Raw genomic sequence first — 26,793 nt, forward strand, 5'->3', positions numbered from 1 at the left:
GGAATTAGGATTATGTGGCTAGAGGAGCTCTGAGCTAGTGAGACAACTCCATCTCTATTAAAAGCATATACTGCATGTAGTAGCACAGCCTGCTTTGATTTGAGAGCCTTGCAAAGCAGGACTGTATCTCTTTGAAAAGGACCAATGTTCTTAGAGTGAGGACAACAGAAAAGTATCGCTGTTTCCCTTCCCTAGGAGAAAACAGGAACCAAAACTACCTCTGTATTAAACTGACAGGATTGCCATATTTATCAAACTGTGTGCACCAATTCACATGCCCAAAATGTTGCAGCAGAGCAATCTATATGCATCCTTCGATGTAGCAAAATAAAACAAAACAAAAAAACAATCACACCATTAGCATTTCCTCATAATACAGTTTAGATAACATTATGTAGTATTCAACGCATAGTGAACAACTTACCATATCTTATTAGTAAGTCTAAGGTTGACATTTTAGATGGAGGAGAGTCTCAAGACTCTCTTCTCTCATTCTGGATTTTCCAGAGACATTTAAAGATAAAGATAACAGTACCTCAAGTTCCTCTTTATCCCGTTCTTCACTGCGTCCCAACTTGGCTTTCTCTTTCTCCAAAGCCCATTGGAGCTCTCTTGATTTTTTCTGTTCACTTGCTACTGTATCATTAAGCAAATGTACTTCATCTGTTTTATCTTTAACTTCCAACCTAAGTCAGGGAGACAAATGAACTTCCATTAAGCTATGTTGACCAAGCATATAACAAGAGAGGAAAAACAGCTTCCACTGAAAAGTTGAGGGATATAATAAACTAGTTAACAGGAAAATATAAACCATTACAGATTCTTGACTGTAATGGTTTCATTACAGTCAAGTATGAAACCACCCGCCTTGGCCTCCCAAAGTACTGGTATTATAGGCGTGAGTCACCACACCTGGTCTCATTCTGGAGTTCATTTCAAATTAACTGTCCCTTTTTTTTTGAGATGGAGTCTCACTCTGTTGCCTGGATGGAGTGCAGCCTCCTGAGTAACTGGGACTACAAGTGCGCTACCACGCCCAGCTAATTTTTGTATTTTTAGTAGAGACAGGGTTTTACCATGTTGGCCACGATAGTCTCAATCTCTTGACTTTGTGATCCGCCCAATTCAGCTTCTCAAAGTGCTGAGACTAAGGCGTGAGCCACCGTGCCTAGCCCTCTTTTATTTTATTTTATTTTATTTTTGAGATGGAGTTTTGCTCTTGTTGTCCAGGATCCACCCGCCTTGGCCTCCCAAAGTACTGGTATTATAGGCGTGAGTCACCACACCTGGTCTCAAATTAACTGTTTCTAATAGTACAATTATTAGTTATTATTTACCATTGCAAACAGCTATGCAATTTATTGTTACAAAATAATATTAATAAAAAATTTGGCTGGGTGTGGTGGCTCACGCCTGTAATCCCAGAACTTTGGGAGGCTGAGGTGGGTGGATCACCTGAAGTCAGGAGTTTGAGACCAGCTTGGCTAACATGGTAAATTGGCTGGGTGTGGAGGCTCATGCCTGTAATCCCAGCACTTTGGGAGGCCAAGGCAGGTGGATCACTTGAGGTCAGGAGTTCGAAACCAGCCTGTTCAACATGGCGAAACCCCGTCTCTACTAAAAATACAAAATTAGCTGGGCATGGTGGTACATGCTTGTAATCTCAGCTACTGGGGAGGCTGAGGCAGGAGAATCGCTTGAACCTGGGAGGCGGAGGTTGTAGTGAGCCAAGATCGTGCCACTGCACTCCAGCCTGGGCAACAAAAGCAAAACTCCATCTCGAAAAAGAAAAAAAAAAAGTACAAAAATTAGCTGGGCATGGTGGCAGGCGCCTATAATCTCAGCTACTCAGGAGGCTGAGGCAGGAGAATTGCTTGAACTCGGGAGGTGGAGGTTGCAGTGAGCCGAGATTGAGCCACTGCACTCCAGCCTGGCACCTGGCACTTGGCGACAGAGTGAGACTCTGTCTCAAACAAAAACAAACAAACAAACAAACAAAAATCACTAGTTGTAATGTGTCTTTGACAACAGAATAACTTAGTATTTATACCAACAAATATATCCATTTAACAAGCACTGTCTCTTCAAATATTTTGCTTGTTTTAGCTCATTAAATCATGAATCCTACTGAGTTCACAAATGTCACTTCAAATTAGTTGGTGGTAAAATAAAGGTCAAAGTCAAAATTATATCTCATACAAGTCTCATACAGAACTGAAGTCACAGTAGAGAATATGCTATAATCATGATCATAAGTTCATCATTTGGAAAAATTTAAAGTTTTTTTCTATTACAGTTTTTCATAAAAAACCAGTTGCATTTAAATAGCATGCATGTTATATTTTTCTATATTTGCACAGTGTTTATGACAAAATTACTCCAATTCCTTATAACATGTTTATAATAAGGAAGCCTAGCACACCTGAAAGTCTCTAATTCCTTTAGGTGTTTATGCTGTGCCTTGAGTGTTGTTTCTAGTTCCAGTTTAGTTTGTGCAAGCTCACTCTTCAGTTCAGCAACCACCATTTTCTCAGAACTCAGCTGCTCCTGCAGTTCTGTTGCTCTGTCTTTCACATTGCTGAGCTCCACTTGCATTTCCAGCAGTTGAGACTGCTTCTGCTGTATATTATATTCCAAGAGTTCTACATAGAATATGATTAATATTTAAAATATAATCAAGCAACTCATATTTTGTTTATAAATACTTGTTGATAAGAACTGATTTGTAGTTTAGGAGATTACTTCAAAGCAAACATGAAAAATTACAGTTCCAAGAGTTGGTAATGCAGTCCAGGATCAATGGCTCATAGTTGTAATCCCAGCACTTTGGGAGGCTGAGGTGGGACGGAGGTCTGCTTAAGGACAGGAGTTCAAGACTAGCCTGGGCAACATGGTGAAACCCTGTCTCTACTAAAAATACAAAAATTAGCTGGGAGTGCTGGCATGTGCCTATAGTCCTATTTACTCAGGGGGCTGAGGTGGGAGGACTGCTTGAGCCGGGGAGGTAGAGGTTGCAATGAGCTGAGACCATGCCACTGCATTCCAGCCTTGGTGACAGAGTGAGAACCTGCCTCAAAAAAACAAAAAGAGTTGGTAATGTATATAAATAAATTTTAGGCATGTTTTCCTCAGAGTGTTATTGGCAAGATTTCAGAACTATAAATGTGTAAGGGTGAAAGCTTAACAGAATACATGAATGAATGTGACACTTAAAAAAAACCTTTAAAAGGAACTCATATTTGTTCATTCAGAATTTTAACAATGTACATCAAAAAATTCCAAAGATTTCTCATAGCCACACAAAGTACTTGCAGGAGTTACCCAAGTAACTGACTATAATGATGAGCACTGCTTATATCTTTTGCTCAGCACTCCTTTGCAGACAGTCCCTGGGAACTTTACTATAATATAACTCTGTTCCCAGAAGTGGGAAATCCAAACCCCACTTTGGATACTGTCCTTTTTTCCATCAAAAGCCAACCAAACCCTTGCTACATGTTTGTTACAATAAAAACAAATAGAAAATTTTAAATGCCTAAGTAAGTTAAATGAAAAAAAGCATGTTATATGTATCAGGATTTTTTTTTATGAAAAATATAAACTATATACACATGCACATTGAAAAGGTCTGGTGACATATTTACCCATGTGTTCGGTAGTCATTAATTTAGGATTTAGGTGACTTAAGAGATGGTTTTCACCCTATTCTCTTCCATATTCTACCATAAATATGTAATACTATACTACTCTAATAAGAAAAGGATTTTTAACTTAAAAACATACTATCAAAGTTCAACAATTCACATTACAATTCATATTAATGATGTTAGGAGACAAATAACATTAGCTTTAGATGATAATAAATCATGTTTAATTTAGTCTTCTAAAATTTTAGAGGTAAAGAATTTACATAAATGTGAATGTGTGACATTAATTAAGCTTTCAATGATGTTCTATTTAACCTAAAAAAACCCAATATTAATCTGTCCCTAAAAGGCATCTTCAATTAAGCAACTACATCAAAAGTGATATTTGTGTTATCTCATTATGACTCTTTTTTCTGAAGTAATTTTAACCTACTTTGGTCTTTTTTTTCTTCTCAAACTCAGTGATAAGAATGGTTTAGCCCTTTTTTTTTTTTCTTTTGAGACAGAGTCTCTACCTGTCACCCAGGTGCAATGGTGCGATCCCAGCTCACTGCAACCTCTGCCTCCCGGGTTCAAATGATTCTCCTGCCACAGCCTCCCAGGTACCTGGGATTACAGGTGTGTACCACCATTCTCAGCTAATTTTTGTAGTTTTAGTAAAGACGGGGTTTCACCATGTTGTCCAGGCTGGTCTTGAACTCCTGACCTCGTGATCCGCCTGCCTTGGCCTCCCAAAATGCTGGGATTACAGGCGTGAGTCACTGCCCCTGGACTGCTTCAGCTTTTTCATGATCAATATGAGACCATGCTGTGACTTATGTGCAAAAGGATACATGTTCCTACCATTACATTAAAAAAAAATTCCTAAACACACAAGCCATATGTCCTCAGTGGATATGATGAAAATTAGATTTCACTTTACTTTCTAATGATTTCCATCTGTAACTCAATTTAAAAGACCAGATATTCTTATCAAAAAGTACCTAAAACAAGCATATCACAAAAACAAAAATTCAACTAGCCAATTATCATGTGAAAAAAGGACTAAACACTTCAGGAATTAGAGAAAAGCCAATTAAAACCACAATAAGAATCTACAGTACACCCAGCAGATTGGCAACAGAATTCTGACTATACCAGCTGTTGGCAAAGATGTGAAGCAACACAACTCTCATATACTGCTAGTGAGAATATAAATTAATATGACTGTGTAGGAAAATCATTTGACATCATCTAATAAATCTGAAGATATGCATCCCAGGACCCAGCAAGTCTACTCTTAGTTATATACTCAGAAGATGCATGCACATATGTAGCAGAAACACCATACAACAACGTTTATAATAGCACTGATAGCTAAAAGTTAAAAAGTGGAAACAACCCAAATACTCGACCATATTAGTAGAATGTATACATTATGGAATACCTACACAGGGAATTCTACAGAATAACAAGAATGAATGAACTAGAGATAAATGCAGTAACTTGGAAGAATGTTACAGAGAGGTGAAAGAAACGAGATTAAAAAAATAATGCCGATTAATAAAGTTCAAAAACAGAAAAAACTTTAAACTTACATGTTTTAGGAACACATAAATAGGTAGAAAAACTAAAGAAAAATGAGAATAATGATTACCTCTAAGTTACTCAGAGGAGCATGTGCTTGGGAGAAGGGGCTTTTGGGATACTGGCTATATTCACATAGGTGATGTTACCATAGATACCCATTTAATAATTTGTCATACTGCATATTTGCACTTTTTAATTTTGTTTGTATTTTACATCTCACAGTTTTTTTTAAAGGATTAAAAAAGAATTAGTTATATGCATTGTGGATATTCCTCTAAAGAGTATTTTCTGTTATATGACTGGAAAGACTGTTTTTTTAACATATAGCTCTAAAATAAAGAAAGAAAATGAATCCAATGGGCTTAAACTGCTCAGGGGAATGGCAGTTTCTTTTAAAGTCAACATAGCTGTTTAAAATCAATTTAACAATCCTCTAACCCCTCAAGTAATGAATATAGATTGTATCCTTAATATTATGAGAATAAGAAGAAAATGTGACCAAGAAAATGTGTTTTAACTTAATAATATTAAGTTATTATTAATATTATAATACAAAGAAAACAAAGTGAACTCTTTTCACCTATTTGTGTAACATCATGAGCTTGTCATACAACATACCTTGGCTTGGTTTCTCATTCTCTTGTTCTCTTTTCGGAGTAATTTTCCTACCATTTATTTGTGCATGCAGTGCCTGAATTTCAGATAACAAACTCCTTCTATCTGCTTTCTGCAGGCATTCCATAGCTGCTTGATATTCAACACCCTGTAACAAAGAAAGGTAAAAATCAAGAGAAGAGAGATGTAAAGGCAAGAAAATTAACAACCAAGAAATTTGAAGAATAATGAATGAAACACGTATACTAAAATTTTCTTTTTAAAAATTTTTTTCATTTTTCCTTTCCAAAATGTCTGAGGATGTGCTGCAGACAAATACTCCTTTACCTCTAAATACCAAAGTGTATTTCCTTAAAACAAGAACATTCTTTTACATAACTACAATTAGCAAAAGTAGAATTAACATTACTACAATACTATTATGTGATATACAGAGCCTATTACAATTCTGTGAAATGTCCTTCACAGCAAAAAGAAAAAAAAGTGATATTCATAAGTCTTTCATGACCTTGAATTTTTGAAAACTACAGGCTATTTTGTTGTATGTGCCTCAATTTTAAAAAACGTTTAAATTTTATACTACTTTAAGCTAAAGTTCCCATGTACCCTTTAGCCAGCTTTTCCCAATGATACTATTTTGTATTACCATAGTATATTATCAAAACCAGGAAACTGACATTAGTATAGTACTAAACTATAGGGCTTATTCAGATTTCATTAGTTTTCACATGTAGTCATTCATTTGCTTGGTGTGTAGTACTATCAAATTTGATCACATGTATAGACAGCTTCATGTAACCACCACTACCATCAGGGTACTGACTGTTTTATCACCACAAAGAAACTCCTTTGTAGTCATACCCTCTCCCTTACCCTAAACCCTGTCAACCGCCGATCTGTTCTCTATTATTATAATTTTGTCATTTCAAGAGCATTATATAGCATACAAGGGCATTATATAGCAGGCATCAATAGTTTGTTTCTTTTTAATTGCTGAGTAATATTTCATTGCATGGATGTACCATAGTTTGTTCACCTATTTCCGCGTCAAAGGACATTTAGGATGTTTCCAGTTTTTGGCTATTGCCCTCCCATTTTACATTCCTACCAGCAATGTATGAGACAGTTTTTCTTCATTCTCATCAGTATTTGGTGTAGCTATTTTTTATTTTGATAGATATAGTGTTCTCAATTTGTTTTGATCTGATATTTCCCCAATAGTAGACTCTGAATATTCATTTGACAGAAATACTACATAAGTGGCACTGTGCCCTTTATATTAGGAACTGTATGATGTCTATTCCATTACTGGTAATAGTAATTCTGATCACCTGGTTAAGGTGGCATCTGCAAGGTTTCTCCACTGTGAAGTTACTGCTTTTCCCTTTGTAATTAAAGAAGATTTTCTGGGGATTTACTTTGAAACTATGTAAATATATTTTCTTATCATACCTTTTTACACTAGTTTTAGCATCCATTGCTAACTATGGCCTGAATAGATCATTACTACAGTGTTTAATAAAGGGTGATTTCCTAATTTCATTGTTCCTTCTACATTTACTAGCTGTCATTCCATGGTAATACTACTTATTTATTTATATCAGTATGGCCTCATGAATTCTTATTTCACTCTTTGGTTTATAATTTGTCAATATCATTTAGTATGATGTTTAAATTTTTCCACAATTTGGCCAGTTGGAGCTCCTTCAAGCTGGCTTCTGTGACCTTTTGACATGTTCCTTTCATTCTTTGAATAATTCCTTACTTGCCCCCAAAACAAGATGTTCCAGGCTCACATTGTACTTCCCTTAATCCACCCCCAGAATCACCAGTTCCACCAGAAGTCCTAGTTATTTTCAATCGAGAATATAGTTGAAAAACAAGATCTGGGTGCTAAGTATTATGAGTAGATTTTTAACTATTGATTTGATTCTGTTACATAATAGGTCTTTGCAGGTTTTCCATTTCTTTTTTTTTTTTTGAGATGGAGTCTCGCTCTGTTGCCAGGCTGGAGTGCAGTGGTGCAATCTCGGCTCACTGCAACCTCCGCCTCCCGGGTTCAAGCAATTTTCCTGCCTCAGCCTCCCGAGTAGCTGGGTCTATAGGCGCGCGCCACCACACCCAGCTAATTTTTGTATTTTTTAATAGAGATGGGGTTTCACCATGTTGGTCAGGATGTTCTAGATCTCTTGACCTTGTGATCCATACACCTCAGCCTCACAAATTGCTGGTATTACAGGTGTGAGCCACTGTGCCCAGCCAGTTTTCCCATTTGTTACTGAAATAGTTTTCATAAGTGATTTTTTTTTAAAAGAAAATCTGTCCATTTCACCCAAGTGTTTAAGTTTAATCCCATAAAATTATTCATAATATTCTATTATTTTTATATCTCAGATATATCTGTAGTTCATTCCTAACTTTAAAAATGTGTGCTTTGAGGACTTCTGCCAAGAGAGCTGAGAAGGAATAGCTCTCGAGTGCAGTTCCCAGTGAGCACAACACAGAAGGTAAGTGATCTCTCCATATTTCCAACCGAGGACTAGGTTCATCTTAATGGGACTGGTTGGACAGTGGGTGTAGCTCACTTGGAGGGCAAACCGAGGCAGGGTGGGGTGTTGCCTTACTCAGGAAGTGCAAGGGACCAGAGGACTCCCTCTCCTACCCAAGGTAGGCCACCAGGGACTCTTCTGGACACTCCAGCACCCTGGCTTAGATACTGCACTTTCCCCACAGTCTTTACAGCCCACACATCAGGAGATTCCTGCAGGTGCCATGCAGGTTTCCAGCACAAACCTGAGTGACTGTTTTAGCCAGCAGCATGAACACCTGTGAGAACCGCTCATTCCCCTGAAAAAAAAGGGGGCTGACGGTAGGGAACCAAGTGATCTGGCTCCGTGGGACCCACCCCCACAAAGACCAGCAAGCTAAAACCCACCAGCTTGAGACTTTCGCAGCCAGCACAGCACTTTGAGCTCAACCTGGGACAGTTGAGCTTGGTGTGGGGAGGGGCATCCGCCATTACCAAGGCAGTCCACCATTACTGACACAGTTTAACCTTGTCTGTGGAAACAAAATTGCAAGGAAGTTTACACAGCAGATGGGTGGAGCCTGTGGCAGCTCAGCAAGGCCTTTTACAGGCAGACTGTGACTAGACTCCCTCCTTGCTGGGCAGGGCGTCTACCAAAAAAGGCAGCAGCCCATCAGGGACTTATAAATAAAGTCCCTCCTTCCTGGGACAGAGCACCTTGGAAAAGGGGCAGCTGTGAATTCCACTTCAGCAGACTTAAACATCCGTTCCCAGCAGCTCTGACGGGAGGAACAAAGCTCCTAGCATAGCACGTGAGCTCTGATAAGGGACAGACTACCTCCTCAAGTGGCTCCCTTACTCCCGTTTATCCTAAGAGACAACTCATACAGGAAAGCTCTGGCTAACAGCTGGCGGGTACCCTTCTGGGATGAAGCTACCAGAAGAAGGAACAAGCAGCAATCCTTGCTGTTCTGCAGCCCCACTGGGTGATTCCCAGGCAAGCAGGGTCTGGAGTTGACCTCCAGCAGTCCGGCAGCAGAGGGGCCTGATTGTTAGAAGGAAAACTAAAAAACAGAAAGAAATAGCTTCAACATCAACAGAAAGGATGTCCACTCATCGCTTCTCGGCCTTTTGGCTAAGATCAAGTGTAGAATGTCCACTCAGAGACTCCACTGGAAAGTCATCAACTTCAAAGACCAAAGGCAGATAAATTCACGAAGATGGGAAGAAGCCAGTGCAAACAGGCTGAATTCAACAAAAATCAGAATGTCTCTTCTCCTCCAAGAGATCACAACCTCTCACTGGCAAGGAAACAAAACTGGATGGAGAAATAGTTTGGTGAATTGACAGAAGCAGGCTTCAGAAGATGGGTGATAACAAACTTCTCTGAGCTAAAGGAGTATGTTCTAACAATGCAAAGAAACTAAGAACCTTGAAAAAAGGTTAGAGAAAATGCTAACTAGAATAACTGGTTTAGAGAAGAACATAAACTACTGGACGAAGCTGAAAAACACAGCATGAGAACTTTGTGAGGCATATACAAAATTTAATAGCCGAAATGATCAAGCAGAAAAAAGGGTATCAGAGATTGAAGATCAACTCAATGAAATAAAATGAGAAGGCAAAATTAGAGAAAAAAGAGTGATAAGAAATGAACAAAGCCTCTAAGAAATATGGGATTATGTGAAAAGACCAAATCTGTGTTTGATGGGTGTACCTGAATGTGATGGGGAGAATGATGCAAATTTTTTTTGAGACGAAGTCTCACTCTGTTAACCAGGCTGGAGTGCAGTGGTGCAATCTCAGCTTACTACAACCTCTGCCCCCAAGTTCAAGCAATTCTCCTGCCTCAACCTCCTAAGTAGCTGGGATTATAGGCGTGTGCCACTAAGCCTGGCTAATTTTTGTATTTTTAGTAGAGATGCGGTTTCACCATCTTGACCAAGCTAGTCTTGAACTCCTGACCATATGATCCACCCACCTTGGCCTCCCAAAGTGCTGGGATTAGAGGCATGAGCCACCATGCCCAGTTATGACAGGGAGAATGAAACCAAGTTGGAAAACACTCTTCAGGATATTATCCAGGAGAACTTTCCCAACCTAGCAAGGTAATCCAACATTCAAATTCAGGAAATACAGAGAACACCACAAAGATATTCCTCAAGATCAACCCCAAGGCACATAATCATCAGATTTACCAGGGTTGAAATGAAGGAAAAAATGCGAAGGGCAGCCAGAGAGAAAGGTCGGGTTACCCACAAAAGAAAGTCCATCAGACTCACAGCAGATCTCTCGGCAGAAACCCTACAAGCCAGAAGAAAGTAGGGGCCAATATTCAACATCCTTAAAAAAAAAGAACTTTCAACCCAGAATTTCATATCCAGCCAAACTAAGCTTCATTAGCGAAGGAGAAATAAAATCCTTTACGGACAAGCAAATGCTGAGAGATTTCATCAATACCAGGCCTGCCTTACAAGAGCTCCTGAAGGAAGCATTAAACATGGAAAGGAACAACCATTACCAGACACTGCAAAAACATACTAAATGGTAAAGACCATCGACATAATAAAGAAACTGCTTCAACTAATGGGCAAAAACACCTGCTAGTGCCAAAATGGCAGGATCAAACTCACACATAACAATATTAACCTTAAATGTAATGGGCTATAAATGCCCCAATCAAAAGACACAGACTGGCAAATTGGATAAAAAGTCAAAACCCATCTTACCTGCAAGGACACACATAGGCTTAAAATAAAGGGATGGAGGAAGATTTACCAAGCAAATGGAGAGAAAAAAAAAAAAGCAAGAGTTGCAATCCTAGTCTCTGATAAAATGAACTTTAAACCAACAAAGATCAAAGACAAAGAAGAGCATTACATAATGGTAAAGGGATTAATGCAACAAGAAGAGCTAACTATCCTAAATATATATGCACCCAATACAGGACCATCCAGATACACAAAGCAAGTTCTTAGAGATATACAAAGAGACTTAGACTCCCACACAATAATAGTGGGACACTTTAACACTCCACTGTCAATATTAGACAGATCAACAAGACAGAAAATTAACAAGGATATTAAGGACTTAAACGTAGTTCTGGACGAAGTGGACCTAACAGACATCTACAGAACTCTCCACCCCTAAATCAACAGAATATACATTCTTCTCAGCACCACATCGCACTTACTCTAAAACTGACCACACAGTTGGAAGTAAATCACTCGTCAGCAAATGCAAAAGAACGGAAATCATAACAACCAGTCTCAGACCACAGTGCAATCAAATTAGAACTCAGGACTAAGAAACTCACTCAGAATTGCACAACTACATGGAAACAGAACAACATACTCCTGAATGACTACTGGATAAAAAATGAAATGAAGGCAGAACTAAAGATGTTCTTCAAAACCAATGAGAATGAAGACACAATGTGCCAGAACCTCTGGGACACATTTAAAGCAGTGTCTAGAGGGAAATTTATAGCACTAAATGCCTACATGAGAAGCGAAGAAAGATCTAAAATTGACATCCTAATGTCAAAATTAAAAGGACTGGAAGAGTAAGATCAAACACATTTAAAAGCTAGAAGACAAGAAATAACTAAGATCAGAGCAGAACTGAAAGAGAGAGAGACACAAAACCCTTCAAAAAAAAAAAAATCAATGAATCCAGGAACTGTTTTTTTTAAAGATCAACAAAATAGACAACTAGCCAGACTAATAAAAAAGAAGAGAGAAGAATTGAATAGATGCAATAAAAAATGATAAAAGGGATATCACCACCAATTCCACAGAAATACAAACTACCGTCAGAGGTTACTACAAACACCTCTATGCACATAAACCAATAAATCTAGAAGAAATGGATAAATTCCTGGACACTTACACCCTCCCAAGACTAAACCAGGAAGAAGCTGAATCCCTGAATAGGCCATTAACAAGGTCTGAAGTTGAGGCAGCACTTAATAGCCTGCCAACCAAAAAAAAAAAAAAGCCCAGGACCAGACAGCTTTACACCTGAATTCTATCAAATGTACAAAGAGGAGCTGGCACAATTCTTTCTGAAACTATTTCAAATAACACAAAAAGAGGGAATCCTCCCTAACTCATTTTATGAGACCAACATCATCCTGATACCATAACCTAGCAGAGAGACAACTAAAAAAAGAAAATTTCAGGCCAATATCCATGATGAACATCGATGCGAAAATCTTCAATAAAATACTGGCAAACCGAATCCAAAAGCACATCAAAAAGCTTATGCATCATGATCAAGTTGGCTTAATCCCAGAGATGCAAGGCTGGTTCAACATATGCAAATTTATGAATGTAATCCATAACATAAACAGAACTAAAGACAAAAACCACATGATTATCTCAATAGATACAGAGGCCTTCAACAAAATTCAACAGCCCTTTATGCTAAAAACTCTCAATAAACTAGGTATCGATGGAACGTATCTCAAAATAACAAAAGCTATTTATGACAAACCCACAGCCAATATCATACTGAATGGGATAAAACTGGAAGCATTCCCTTTGAAAACTGGCACAAGACAAGTGTGCCCTCTCTCACCACTCCTATTCAACATAGATTGGAAGTTCTGGTCAGAGCAATCAGGAAAAAAAAAAAAAAAAAAAAGAAAGAAAGAAAGGGTATTCAATTAGGAAAAGAGGAAGTCAAACTGTCTCTATTTGCAGACAACGTGATTGTATATTTAGAAGACCCCATTGTGTCAGCACCAAATCTCCTTAAGCTGATAAGCAACTACAGCAAAGTCTCAGGATACAAAATCAATGTGCAGAAACCACAAGCGTTCCTATATACCAATAACAGACATAGAACAAATCATGAGCGAACTCTCATTCACAATTGCTACAAAGAGAATAAAATGCCTAGGAATACAACTAACGAGGTATTTGAAGGACCTCTACAAGGAGAACTACAAACTACTGCTCAAGGAAATAAGAGAAGACACAAACAAATGGAAAAACATTCCATGCTCATGATTAGAAAGAATCAATATCATGAAAATGGCCATATTGCCCAAAGCTGGAGGCATCATGCTACCTGACTTCAAACTATACTACAAGGCTACAGTAATCAAAACAACTTGGTACTGGTAGCAAAACAGAGACCAATGGAATATAACAGATACCTCAGAAGTAATGCCACACATCTATAACCATCTGATCTTTGACAAACCTGAAAAAAAAAACAAGCCATGGGGAAAGGAATCCCTGTTTAATAAATGGTGTCGGGAAAACTGGCAAGCCATATGCAGAAAGCTGAAACTGGACCCCTTCCTTACACCTTATACAAAAATTAACTCCAGTTGGATTAAAGATTTAAATGTAAGACCTAACACCATAAAAACCCTAGAAGAAAACCTATGCAATACTATTCAGGACATAGGCTTAGGCAAGGACTTCATGGCTAAAATGCCAAAGCAATGGCAGCAAAAGCCAAAATAGACAAATGGGATCTAATTAAACTTAAGAGCTTCTTCAGAGCAAAAGAAACTATCATTAGAGTGAAGCAGCAACCAACAGAATGGGAAAAAATTTTTGCAATCTATCCATCTGACAAAGGGCTAAAATCCAGAATCTACAGAGACCTTAAACAAATTTACAAGAAAAAAACAACCCCATCAAAAAGTGGGTGAAGGATATTAACAGATACTTTTTAAAAGAAGACATTTATGCAGCCAACAAATATGAAAAAGTGTTCATCATTACTGGTCATTAGAGAAATGCAAATCAAAACCACAGTGAGATACCATCTCACACCAGTTAGAATGGTGATCATTAAAAAGTCAGGAGACAACAGATGCTGGAGAGGATGTGGAGAAATAGGAACACTTTTATACTGTTGGTGGGAGTATAAATTAGTTCAACAATTGTGGAAGACAGTGTGGCAATTCCTCAAGGATCTAGAACCAGAAATACCATTTGACCCACCAATACTATTACTGGGTATATACCCAAAGGATTATAAATCATTCTATTAAAAAGACACATGCACACATATGTTCACTGTGGCACTGTTTACGATAGCAAAGTCTTGGAACCAACCCAAATGCCCATCAATTATAGTCTGGATAAAGAAAATGTGGCACACATACACCATGGAATACTATGTAGCCATAAAAAAGACAAGTTCATGTCCTTTGCAGGGACATGGATGAAGCTGGAAACCATCATTCTCAGCAAATTGACACAAGAACAGAAAACCAAACACTGTATATTCTCACAGATAAGTGGTTGCTGAACGAGAAGACATGGACACAGGGAGGGAAACATCACACACCTGGGCCTGTTGAGGGGTGGGAGAGCTGGGGGAAGAATAGAAGGGGGTGTGAGGTTGGGGAGGGATAACATTAGGAGAAATACCTAATGTAGATGATGGATGGATGGATGCAGTAAATCACATGGCATGTGTATATCCATGTAACAATCCTGCAAGATCTGCACACGTACCCTAGAACTTAAAGTATAATTTAAAAAATGTGTGCTTTATCATTTTGCTTAACCAATTCTCCAGAAAAGTTCAAACGTCCAACTTTTAACATTTTATCCTATTGTACCACTGTATCTATTGATGTCTTTTTCTTCATTGAAGGGAATCTTCATTATTCTGATTCCATATTTTCAGATTTGTCTTCTCACTAAAATTTATTTGTAACTCTCAATTCCATACTTGTATTGCTTTCATGATGTTCCACAGAAATGCACACAGCAGCAAAAAATGTAAATGGTCTAATGTGCATGTCCCTGGCTAAAGTAAAATATTCTTTTTACAGTGTATTTAGTAACTTCTCAAATTTTTGTGCATTTTATTTGTGATTTCACTGTTTAAAATGGGCCTCAAAAGTAGTGCTTGAAGTGCTTTATGGTGTTCCTAAGTACAAGAAGGCTGTAATGTGCCTTAAGGAGAAAATCTGTATGTCAGAAAAGTTTTTTTTTCAGGCATGAGTTATAGTGCTGTTGGTGGTGTTCAAGGTTAATCAATCAATAATATATAGTAAATAAAGTGTCTTAAAATAGAATCCCCTATAGACAAGGTATTGATGGATGAAAATGTTGTGACCAAAGGCTTACAGGAACCTAAACTTGTATTTCCCTTAGGAGCAATAACTGCTCAATGTTCAGAGCAACTTTATAGAACATAACCAGGTGCAAATAATGAGAATTTACTCTCTATTACTCTTTTAAATTTGTTTGGAATTATTCTGTTGCTCTTTTTTCTAATTTTCTACATCAGAAAATTAGCTCATTAACTTTGTCTTTCTTACTTTCTAACACAGTAAGTTAAAATATTTATGTTTTTTTTTCTTAAATATTCATAGTGGCTCCTATTAAAATCTTAACCTTCATACTTAAGACTTTAAAATCAATAATCATTTACTTATTTCTATTAAAGTGTTCTTTAAATGAAGTTTTATTATACCTGTTCTTGTATTCTCTGTTCCAAACAGTTTAATAAACCAACTGCATCTGTAGTACCCAGAGCTGTCAGCTCCGTCCGAAATGCCGCTAGTAAAACACTACGTTCTTTTAAGAAAACTTGTTGAAGGGCAAGTAGTAGTTCACCTCGCCAGTCTGAGATGCTCTCATGAGATTGAGAACTATCATAAACCTAGCAAAAAATATATAACAATATTAGTTTTCAAATAAGCATGTTTTAAAAACATTCTAAAAATATTAATCTACTAAGCAAAGTAATTAATAACCTAGAAGCATGTGTATTTATTTTCTTTTGTTTTTTCTTTTTGAGACAGAGTCTCACTCTGTTGCCTAGGCTGGAGTGCAGTGGTGTGATCTCGGCTTACTAAAACCTCCACCTTCCAGGTTCAAGCAATCCTCCTGCCTCAGCCTCCCAAGTAGCTGGGATTACAGGCATCTGCCACCATGTCTGGCTAAGTTTTGTATTTTTAGTAGAGACGGGGTTTTGACTTGTTGGCCAGACTGGTCTCGAATTCCTGACCTCAGGTGATCCACCCACCTTGGTCTCCCAAAGTGCTGGGATTACAGGTGTGAGCCACTCCTGGCTGATTTTGAAGTGTGAAAATATATACAGCTATTCATGCAAAAACATGTATAAAAGATAATTTAATTTGTAGTGTATTATTACTGTGCATGCTTAGTATTCTTTGGGTACCTCAGCCTCTCTTTGCAGTTGCATTTTGGTAATCAAATCCTTAAGTGATGAAATTATACTGAGGTAAGCTTTTCTCTCTTCTAGCCAAGATTCTGAAGCCTGCTGAATAGAATGGTCCTCTCCATCACTATAGGGCGACTCAGTGAGAGAAAGCACCTGCATGCCTTCATTATGGACAGCTCTCAGTAATCCCTAGAAAACAAAACCCAAAAGCCAGAATTATGACAACTTCTTCACGGACTGAAAAATTAGACATACACAGAGAAATAAATTTTAAGCAAGATATCCTGCAGAGAGAAAACTCCAGCCCAACATTACTGAATACCTTCTTCCTATGGAGGGGTAGGCCGAATCCAGTGGATGGCCTACAACTTTTCATAGCTCTCATCTCTAAGTTCCTTCTGTTTGGCTAACGTACTCTCCCTAGGTTTACTGATAAGCCACTGATTTGACCAAAAGAAATACATGGGATCTAACTTCTACTCTTTGAGATTACTATAAAAATTCTGGCAAATAAAAAGATCAGGAATATGAATTATTAAGAAAACAAGTCTTCATACATATCATCATTAAATCTCTTATCTGTGAAATATGGAAATAAAATAGATCTCTCAGGTTCCTTCCAGGTATGCAATTCTCTCTTCAGAAATGAACCCACCATATAACTTCTAATGAACTGCTATGTTCAACATGGAAACAACACTGGGTAAGGTAATAAAAGGTATCTATGTTTTAATACCTTTATTTTCTTTGGAAAGGAATCTATTGAACTTTCACCTTCTTCTCCTCGGCCTTCTGATGCTGTGTCAAATCCCTGACTGTGTGTAAGATAAATTCCCTGACCCCAGTCCGATCCAGAATCTAAAATAAAAGAAAATCATTTGCTGTTAAAAAAAAAATCAACCCCCAGTCCGCAAAAAACCAGTACTCCTTAAATAAATACTAGAAACATTACAGATATTTATATAACTTACCACTGGAGCATATTTCTCTAGTTTGGTAAGCATCAGAATGTGTTAATTCAGGAATTGAGGATCCCTAATTAGAGGGAAAAAAATACGTTTCTTTGCTTTAATAAAAATAGAATACAATGAATTATTTTGCTGGTTTCTAATGCTGTAAAGAAATCAATCAAATCTGTCACACCTTTCATAATAAATGAAACTATTCATGGTTTTTAACATGTCTATTTTTTCATGAATATTACAATAAGAAGAGACATTCATGAATTAAGTAATGATAACATGTTCCAAATCCATACAGGAACATCGTACATTAACTCTACACAATGAAAACATTTACAACATTGTAAACTAAAAATTATTTAAATTTAAAACAGTTTAAAAACTATTAAAATTGTGATAGTATCATAAGGAAGAGACTGCCCCAAGTTTTTAAAATTTTCTTTTAAAAGCAAACTATTGAAAAACACATATTATAAAAACCAAATACCTCTTTACTTCTCAGACACTGTATCACTGCCTTCAAGGTACCACATTCCTCTGTCAGCAAGTGAACAGCAACATAGTGTTCCCTCTTTAAGGTTTCAGTCTCTGAAATATGTCTAGATTCCATGTCCAAAATTTCAGCAGCATGTAGTTCTTGCATCTGCTCAATTTTTTCAGTAAACTGATTGATTATTTCAGTAACTTCTTCTGAGGAACATTCACTCTGTAAATCAATTTGTATTCCTGCATTTTTAACAAGAATTTGTGGAGTCTGATTGCTGCTATTGACCTTCAGAGTCCCATCTGTCTGGGATGCAATGCTCTTACTCAATTTTATAGGACGTGGCTCGAACATGCAGATCTTTTTGTTTTCTTGTACCTCAATCTCATCTTCTTTTTCTAAAATGGACAATTTCTCTTTTGCCTCTGTAAGGTGATCCCTAACTTGGCTTAAGTCCTTTTGAAGAGATACCATATTTGTTTCTTTTACCTAAAACATAATGAACAGAACGGTAGGGCATTTGGTTAAAATCTTTCCATATTAAGTATAGAATTTAAAGGGGGTAAGAAGAGTGTAATTAATGATTATATGTTCATTTTCCTCAGAGTAGCAGGAAAAACATTTCAGAAACACTCATAGTCTACATATATATTTGTATGTAGGTAGGGTCATAGATTAATATAGAAGTGAAATAATTCTATCAGCTTCTACAGTTCTCTTTAACAACTTTCTACTCTTTCATTAACAGAATGGCAATAAAAAGTATCCTCCTAACAAAGATTTCCAAGAAAATCAAGCAAGAAGATGTTGGTAAAGAAATTTATAACAATGAAAGTTTTCACCAAATCCACAAAAGACTTTTTAATCTAGCTTTTAAGTTACAGAGCTTGATTTATTTTTACAGAAGAGTATATACTTTGAAACGAAACTAAGATAGGTAGAAGTCAGTAAATTAAGGAGCTATGTTACTTATCTTACCAAAAGTTCTTCTTGAAGTTTTTCAGTCTTTTCTTTATAACTGTCAAGTTCTGCTTTGGTAGCCACTGATTCAGCTCTAAGAGCCTCAAGTTCATTAAAAAATCCACTTTCTTCATTGGTATGAAATAGTTTAGCAGTTGTCTGAATGACAGTGGAAAATACAAGAAACACATCATTTAAAAAATACATAGCTAAATTCAAGGCACTTATATATTCTAATAAAACTATCCAAGGAAGTCCAGGCGCGGTGGCTCATGCCTATATTTCCAGCACTTTGGGAGGCCGAGGCGGGTGGATCACGAGGTCAAGAGATTGAGACCATCCTGGTCAACATGGTGAAACCCCGTCTCTGCTAAAAATACAAAAAATTAGCTGGGCATGGTGGCTCGTGCCTGTAATCCCAGCTACTCAGGAGGCTGAGGCAGGAGAATTGCTTGAACCCAGAAGGCGGAGGTTGTGGTGAGTCGAGATTGTGCCATTGCACTCCAGTCTGGGTAACAACAGCGAAACTCTGTCTCGAAAAAAAAACAAAAAAACAAAAAATGATCGAAGGAAATGACTGCCTATAGATAAATGGAGCTGCAACAAATTAATGCTCTTTCCAAAAACAGAGAAGCTTTTTCAGAACCATCATCTTGTATTCTTGAGAAAATGATTTCCTTCTTGAGAAAAGAATGATTTTTCTGGGAATAAAAGGTAAATAATGTCATTCGTGTGCATCCTACAAATTTATAAATTGTTAATGAAAACATTCTTTGTTACCCTTCAAAAAGTTCTTCATATTTATGTCACTTTCCTCAAAAGAAACCAAGTGCAATTAAGTTATTTCTTAGAACTCACACATGGAAAGTTACATTACTATTTTAGGTTGGGCACAGTGGCTCAGGCCTGTAATCCCAGCACTTTGGAAGGCTGAGAGAGGTAGAGCACTTGAGGCCAGGAGTTCAAGGCCAGTCTGGCCAACATGGTGAAACCCTATACCTACAAAAAAAACAAAAATTAGCCAGGTGTGGTGGTGCATGCCAGTAGTCCCAGCTGCTCAGGAGGGAGAGGTTGCAGGTAGGCCAAGACTGCGCCATTACACTTTAACCTGGGCAACAGAGTAAGACCTTATCTCCAAAAAAGTTACATTACTATGCTAATTATTTATAATTTATAATAACTTAGTTCCAATGAATGAGGAAAAAGCCAGAGGATTATTATTCTTTGCAAAATACATTATATAATTATAGAATCGTGATTTATCAGTTAATCTCCTGGTGTTTAGAGAAGAATGAAGTCCTGCTACCCAAAGTTATAAATTTATAAGGTGAGAATTTGAAGGGAAGAAAAGCCCTTGTTCTATCTATCATATGCTACGAAATAATTGTGATTTCAGATCTTTACATAAGTAAACTTACAGAGGTCAACTACACATTTTTACTTAAAAATGGATTAAATCTATTATCAGGTATAAAATTTGTAAAAGCTGTTCAGCTGCGGTAGCCAATGTCTATAATCCTAACACTTTGGGAGGCCATGCAGGTGGATCACTTGAGGTCAGAAGTTCGAGACCAGGTTGGCCAACATGGCAAAAACCCTCTCTACTAAAAACAAAATACAAAAAATTTTAGCCTGGCGTGGTAGTGTGTGCTTGTAATCCCAGTTGCCTGGAAGGCTGTGGCAGGAGAATCACTGGAATGTGGAAGGTGGAGGCTGCAGTGAGATGAGATTGCACCACTGCACTCCAGCCTGGGTGACACAGTTAGGCTCTGTCTCAAAAAAAAAAAATAATTGTAAAAGCTAATGATATGTCACTTACACATTAATTAATTCAGTAGATACTATTAAATAACAGATTTTTTTCTGTAAAGTCTGCATTCTTTACATATTGACTTAATTTACATATTAAGTCAATCCTAATGTATTTTCATACTTATTATTACTTAAAAGGAATGATAACATATAACATGCATATTAGAAGGAAGTTAAGAAAAAATCTCCCCAAGTCCTAAAGGAAATTTGCTAAAGTTAATGTTTCTTAGTTTCTTCTGACTATTCCATTAAAATGATGATGTTAATGAAATAAACATCATATTTGAAGGCCACAAAATACAGTCTGTATCCATTATTTAAGCGATAATAATATGACTACACAGTATTAACTTAAATTTGGCCTGAGGCTGTCTCTGTCTTGAGTTCCTATGTAAGGAACTGCAACCTAACTTAGGAGTATGTAAGCAAACTGAAACCCTAACTTAGGAGTATAATAAACAGCCAAGCCTTAGCTAATGACAAGCAGTCAACTGAGCAGACCATGTCCAAATAAGGCAAACTCCTAGCTGTAACTAATTAAGCTATTTCTGTACTTTATTTGGTAGTTCTGTCTGTAAATATTCACTGGCCACTACTGCACAAAAGAGATTTGTGAAACTCCTCGGATTCTAAGTGCTACCCAATTCATGAATCCTTTGTTCAAATAAACTCCTGTATATTTAGTTTGTCTAGTTTATCTTTTAACAAGAGTTTATTTTTTATAAGTGGTATATCTTTATTAAAACCCTTTTGTATAAATTGCTAGATATAAACAGAACACCATATTTAGTAAATTCATAATTATTTAAGTGAAAATAATCAAATACAAAACTAACCTTGAGAACTTCAAAACCCTGAGGGCTTCTTTTCCTTTCTTTCCCTCCCTGTTTTTTTTCATTGCCCTCTAAAGGCTTTTGTAGTTCTAGCAGCTTCTTTTCTTTTTCTAAAGCGTTTTTCTCTGCAATTTCTACTTGCTCTTTTTCTAAAATCAAACTAGGATGCATTTCAACAACCTGGCTTTCTAATTCTGATATTCTCAAGGTTAATGCTGATACATTTGACACTGACTCATCTTCTCTTAGTTGACTTAAATTCTGTGTATTTGTTCTCTCAGGTTCTGATGAAATTCTTTGATTATCTTGACAGAACTTTGCATATTCCTGAACTGCCTCAAGTTGGATTTGACTCACAAGAGCAGCAGCCACTTTTTCTTCAAGTATTTTCTGTAGGTTTACAATCTTCTTTTGAAGCATTTCTGTTTCAGACTGGCTTTGTTCTTGTATATCTTTTATTTGTTTATAGCACTGGGTAAGTTCTAAGTCCTTTGCACTAACAGTGCTCTCAAGTTGTAACAACCTTGTTTCCAAATTAATTATGAAACCTTTACTATTTTCTTCAAAAGATTTGAGATATGTCTGATTTTCTAGGGATTTAAGAGCATCCTCTGTAAGGACTACTTCCAGTTCAGGTTTGTCTTTGCTCAGATCATCTACAGCTGTGTTAAGAGTTTTCTCTGGTATACTTCGAATGTTTTCCATACTTTCACGTTCTCTCTTTAAGCTGAATAATTCCTGTGTTAGTTGACTCATTTTAAAATTAGTTTCTTTAAGTAGATTTTTTGTGAAGCTCATTTCTTCATTAGTGGTTTCTACTTGCTGTTCCAAAGCCAGTTTTTCAGCTATAACCATATCCAATTGATGTTTTAAACTGTCTGCTTCCTCTGCGAGGGAATGAGCATCCACTGATGTCTTTTGTCCAATATTTGCCAATTCCTGTTGAAGTTTTTCAATCACCTCATTGAGCTGCTCTATTTCTTCTTCTCTATTTCTCTTCACACATTCTTGATCACTCATTAAACATTCTATTTGAGTTTCAAGATCCCTTATCAGTTCATTTTTTTCTTCAATAACCTATTAATGAAAAAGGTAACATACATAATATATATGAATTTACATTTTGAAAATTTTACTTTATTTTAGGGCAACACCTGAAAGAGATAATCACGCACAAAAATAATATACTACTTCTCAGACATACTACCTTACTTTAATTTCATTATAGACCAATATCTCCCCCATTATATCAAACAAGGCTCAGAAAGTATCTGGTAAGTGCAAAGTAACATAAGCTTTTAGTTGCAGATTCTTTATTAGGAAAATAGTCAATATCAACACTTCTTATTTGAAAAGAATTTGGTGTGGAAATAAAAGTCTACAGTTGATGGCACCAAAGGTAATTACCTTACTTAACTCATATTAAATAGAAGAATTTATAATAGATTTGATTAGAATATGATAAAATCGAAGTCACAGAGCCTCTCTGAAAAACAGTAAAATCCTTTGACAATATTAGGAGGGGAGAAAAATATATATAAATTATTAACCCAATGTGTCTTTGCTTTTTTTTTTTCTCTTTGAGACAGGGTCTCACTCTGTCGCCCAGGCTGGAGTGCAGTGGCCTGATCATGGCTCACTGCAGCTGGGACTACAAGTGTGTGCCACCACATTCAGTTAATTTTTATATTTTTTGTAGAGACAAAATTTCACCATGTTGCCCAGGCTGGTCTTGAACTCCTGGGCCCAAGCAATCTGCCCACATATTTGGCTTCCCAAAACATAAGGATTACAGGTATGAGCAACTGTACCTGGCCACCAATGTGTCTCAATAAATTAAAATTAATGAATTAAAAGAGAATTTTTTAAATTAAATGGGAAGCAACATTATAACCATCTTGCCCTTTAAAACTCTGGCTCATATTAATTTCATAATCAATTTTAAATAAATATACCTTGTTATCTGTCGTAATTTTAAGTTGCTGCTGGAGTTTCATAATTTGTTCGTTTAACTGGTCGATTTCTACCTCTTTTTCCTGTATTATTTGAGCAAATTTCCCAAATAGCACATGTTGCTCCTGAGTAGACACAGCATCAGATTCCTTTATGGCAAGTCCCAGTTTCTCCATGTCATCCTAGGAACAAAATAATCATCAAAGTTGGATATATCATTACATGTCATTTTCAGAACATAATTATAAAAGATAATAGAACCTATAATGTACAATGAATAAAACTAGAGATACCATATGGTTATTGTAAATCAACAATTCTTAAAATATTTTGATACATAATCCTAAAATTTTCATTTATAATATTCAGATGTTCAGGTTGGGCTGAAAATAAGTTCTATGCAAATGTGTCTGCCTGTTAATGTCCCTCTATTAACTCTTATTTAACAGCTAGATTTACTGAATGCTTAATAAAGCAATATAGGACTGAAACTATGAATTATTTATAGTTAAGAGTTTTTCTAAACTAATTACCTTAAATAATTTGTTTTCTTGTTCAAGTTCTTGCAGGCGGGTAGTAGATTCCTTTTTCTGTATTTCTAATTGCATATGTAGTTGTTGAACTTCTTCATTCTTATTTTCCAGTTCTTCTCTAAACTGTTCTAATTGCTCTTCTAAGTTTGTAATCTTTAATATAAAAATTATGAAAGAGAAAAAATGTTTATATAAATGTTTATCAAGATAAAATGAAGAGTGCTATATTAGCTTTACAATGTATGTAGGCATATAACATGAGTCATAAGAATGAAAGAATGTGGTTTTTCTAAGCCAGGAATAATCTGTGTTACCTGCGTGGTTCCTAGACATGTTCAAACTGGCCACCCTTAAACTATCCTATGCAAAGCATAGAGGAAACCTTCTGAAGAAGGATAAAAGGAGCCATTTCTTACCTAAATATCTTCTCATGAAGCAGAAAAGTCAAAGAAGGAAGGGGAAGAGTCCATATAGTAAATCTTAGTTTATGTTACATTTAGTTGCTATCAAAAGGCCTAGAAAAGTTGTAGAATTGTTTGTTTTTTTAAGTCACCATATAAGACTAACTCATTTTAGTCCACAAATATCTAATTAACTCATTAAAAGGTCTGGCTGCCATGTGGCTTGTTAAGCAGAAGGAAGCCAAGGTAGAAACTAAGACTAAGAGGCCAGGCATGGTGGCTCACACCTGTAATCCCAGCACTTTTGGAGGCCGAGGCGGGTAGATCACGAGGTCAAGAGATCGAGACCATCCTGGTCAACATGGTGAAACCCCGTCTCTACTAAAATTATAAAAAGTTAGCTGGGCATGGTGGCGCAGTTACTCAGGAGGCTGAGGCAGGAGACTTGCTTGAACCCAGGAGGCAGAGGTTGTGGTGAGCTGAGATCGCGCCATTGCACTCCAGCCTGGGTAACAAGAGTGAAACTCCACCTCAAAAAATTTTGAGGATGGGATGGATTATCAACAACGGCAAAACAACTGCTTTTTGATGGTTAGAGACTGAAACTAATGAATATTAAGAACTAGTTATTTTTATATTTAAAATTAGTTTTGACAGAGGATAGTAACATTCATTTAACTCACTAGTTTGTTGCTACTTAATACAAAGTGAATGAATAATTTCTAATTGTCTATTTGCCTCATGATGGAAATTGCTGATCAAAAAGCAAACGAAGATGCAGGAGCTTCTCTGTTATCTAAGACAACAGAGCCTGTCCTTGGGAGCACTTAGTGATAAGTGGCTCAGAAAGCAGCCTATAAATAATTTACTGCCTTAGAAACTGAATGAGGGCACTGCTGATTACACACTAACAAATCACATAATGGGAACCATATCTGAACATTGGTAAAAATTAGTTAGCTTAGCATTTCTTAAACAGAAACAGTATCAATACTAGTAGTAATAGCCATTACTTGTAAACAGTTTACTGCTAAACACTGTACAAAGTGCTTTTTAATGTATCATTTCTTATGTAACAACATTATGAGATCTGTTCTATGAGTATCCTCATTTTAGAGATGAGGATGGGAATCACAGAGAGGAGGAATTTGTCTTGAGGGCACATGGTGAGTATGTGGAGAAGCCAGCTTTTGAACCTGACGGGTTTATCTTTGAATCTTCCACTCTAAACTATCACTTATCCTGCTTCGAATAACTAATGTCTAAGACTTACACTTAAAACATTTTCTTTAACCCTGGTTATTAAACTCAGTAGACACTGAAATACATATAATGACTGAACATAAATAATTATCAGGTTCTTGAAAATTGTTATGATTATATCTTCTTCAAAGTGTTCTAACATAGTATTTACAACTATCTTTACATTTCTACAACTACTTTGATGACAAGATGTTATTTTAAAATTAACACATAAATAGTTATTTAAGTTCAAAATTGCCACCCTACCTCACATGACAGTTCCTTTTTTCATTCAACAGTTTGTGACCAAATTCTCAACTCTCTGATGCCTTACTATTCAAAGTGTGGTCTCAGGAGCGGTGGAGGTGGTATCATGTGGGACCATGCTGGGTGTGCAAAATGCCATGTCACTCCCCAGACTTGTGTTTTTTATTTTTGACTCATTTTATTGTTTTACAGTAATCAGATAGAAAATGAATTCTATTATATATTCTTTTTTAATCTTTTTTTTTTTATACTTTAAGCTCTGGGATACATGTGCAGAACATGCAGGTTTGTTACATAGGTGTGTACGTGCCATAGTGGTTTGCTGCACCCATCAACCTGTCATCTAGATTAGGTATTTCTCCTAATGCTATCCCTTCTGTAGCCCTCGACCCCTGCAACAGGCCCCAGTGTGTGGTGTTCCCCGCCCTGTCTCCATGTGTTCTCATTGTTCACCTCCCACTTACGAGTGAGAACATGCAGTGTTTGGTTTTCTGTTCCTATGCTAGTTTGCTGAGAAGGATGATTTCCAGCTTCAACCACGTCTCTGCAAAGGACATGAACTCATCCGTTTTTTATGACTGCATAGTATTCCACGATGTATATGTGCCACATTTTCTTTTATTTTTATTTGTATTATTTATTTATTTTTGTACTTTAGGTTCTGGGGTACATGTGCACATCATGCAGAATGGTTGCATAGGTACATACATGACAAGGTGGTTTGCTGCCTTCATCTCCTCATCACCTATATCTGGTATTTCTCCCCTCATTATCCCTCCCCACTCCCCACACCCCTGCTGTCTCTCTGATAGCCTCCCC

At 36.8% G+C, this 26,793-nt stretch overlaps 1 protein-coding gene across 18 annotated transcripts in view; it reads right to left on the bottom strand.

Annotated features, from left to right (window-relative positions):
* AKAP9 (A-kinase anchoring protein 9) overlaps positions 1-26,793 on the bottom strand; it is a 229,247-nt gene that overhangs the window by 14,080 nt on the left and 188,374 nt on the right. For all 18 annotated transcript variants that reach the window (XM_035254937.3, XM_009002492.5, XM_009002491.6 and 15 more), the window contains 12 exons: positions 24,065-24,217; positions 23,534-23,713; positions 21,582-22,655; positions 18,952-19,092; positions 17,977-18,462; positions 17,499-17,562; positions 17,264-17,385; positions 16,525-16,716; positions 15,814-16,002; positions 5,835-5,979; positions 2,423-2,642; positions 536-686 (listed from right to left, as the gene is read on the bottom strand). In XM_035254937.3, coding sequence (XP_035110828.3) covers positions 536-686; positions 2,423-2,642; positions 5,835-5,979; positions 15,814-16,002; positions 16,525-16,716; positions 17,264-17,385; positions 17,499-17,562; positions 17,977-18,462; positions 18,952-19,092; positions 21,582-22,655; positions 23,534-23,713; positions 24,065-24,217 — 3,117 coding nt within the window. The remainder of the gene's footprint in view (positions 1-535; positions 687-2,422; positions 2,643-5,834; positions 5,980-15,813; positions 16,003-16,524; positions 16,717-17,263; positions 17,386-17,498; positions 17,563-17,976; positions 18,463-18,951; positions 19,093-21,581; positions 22,656-23,533; positions 23,714-24,064; positions 24,218-26,793) is intronic.

The sequence above is a fragment of the Callithrix jacchus genome, chromosome 11, assembly GCF_049354715.1.
Source record: "Callithrix jacchus isolate 240 chromosome 11, calJac240_pri, whole genome shotgun sequence".
NCBI classification, from domain to species: Eukaryota; Metazoa; Chordata; class Mammalia; order Primates; family Cebidae; genus Callithrix; species Callithrix jacchus.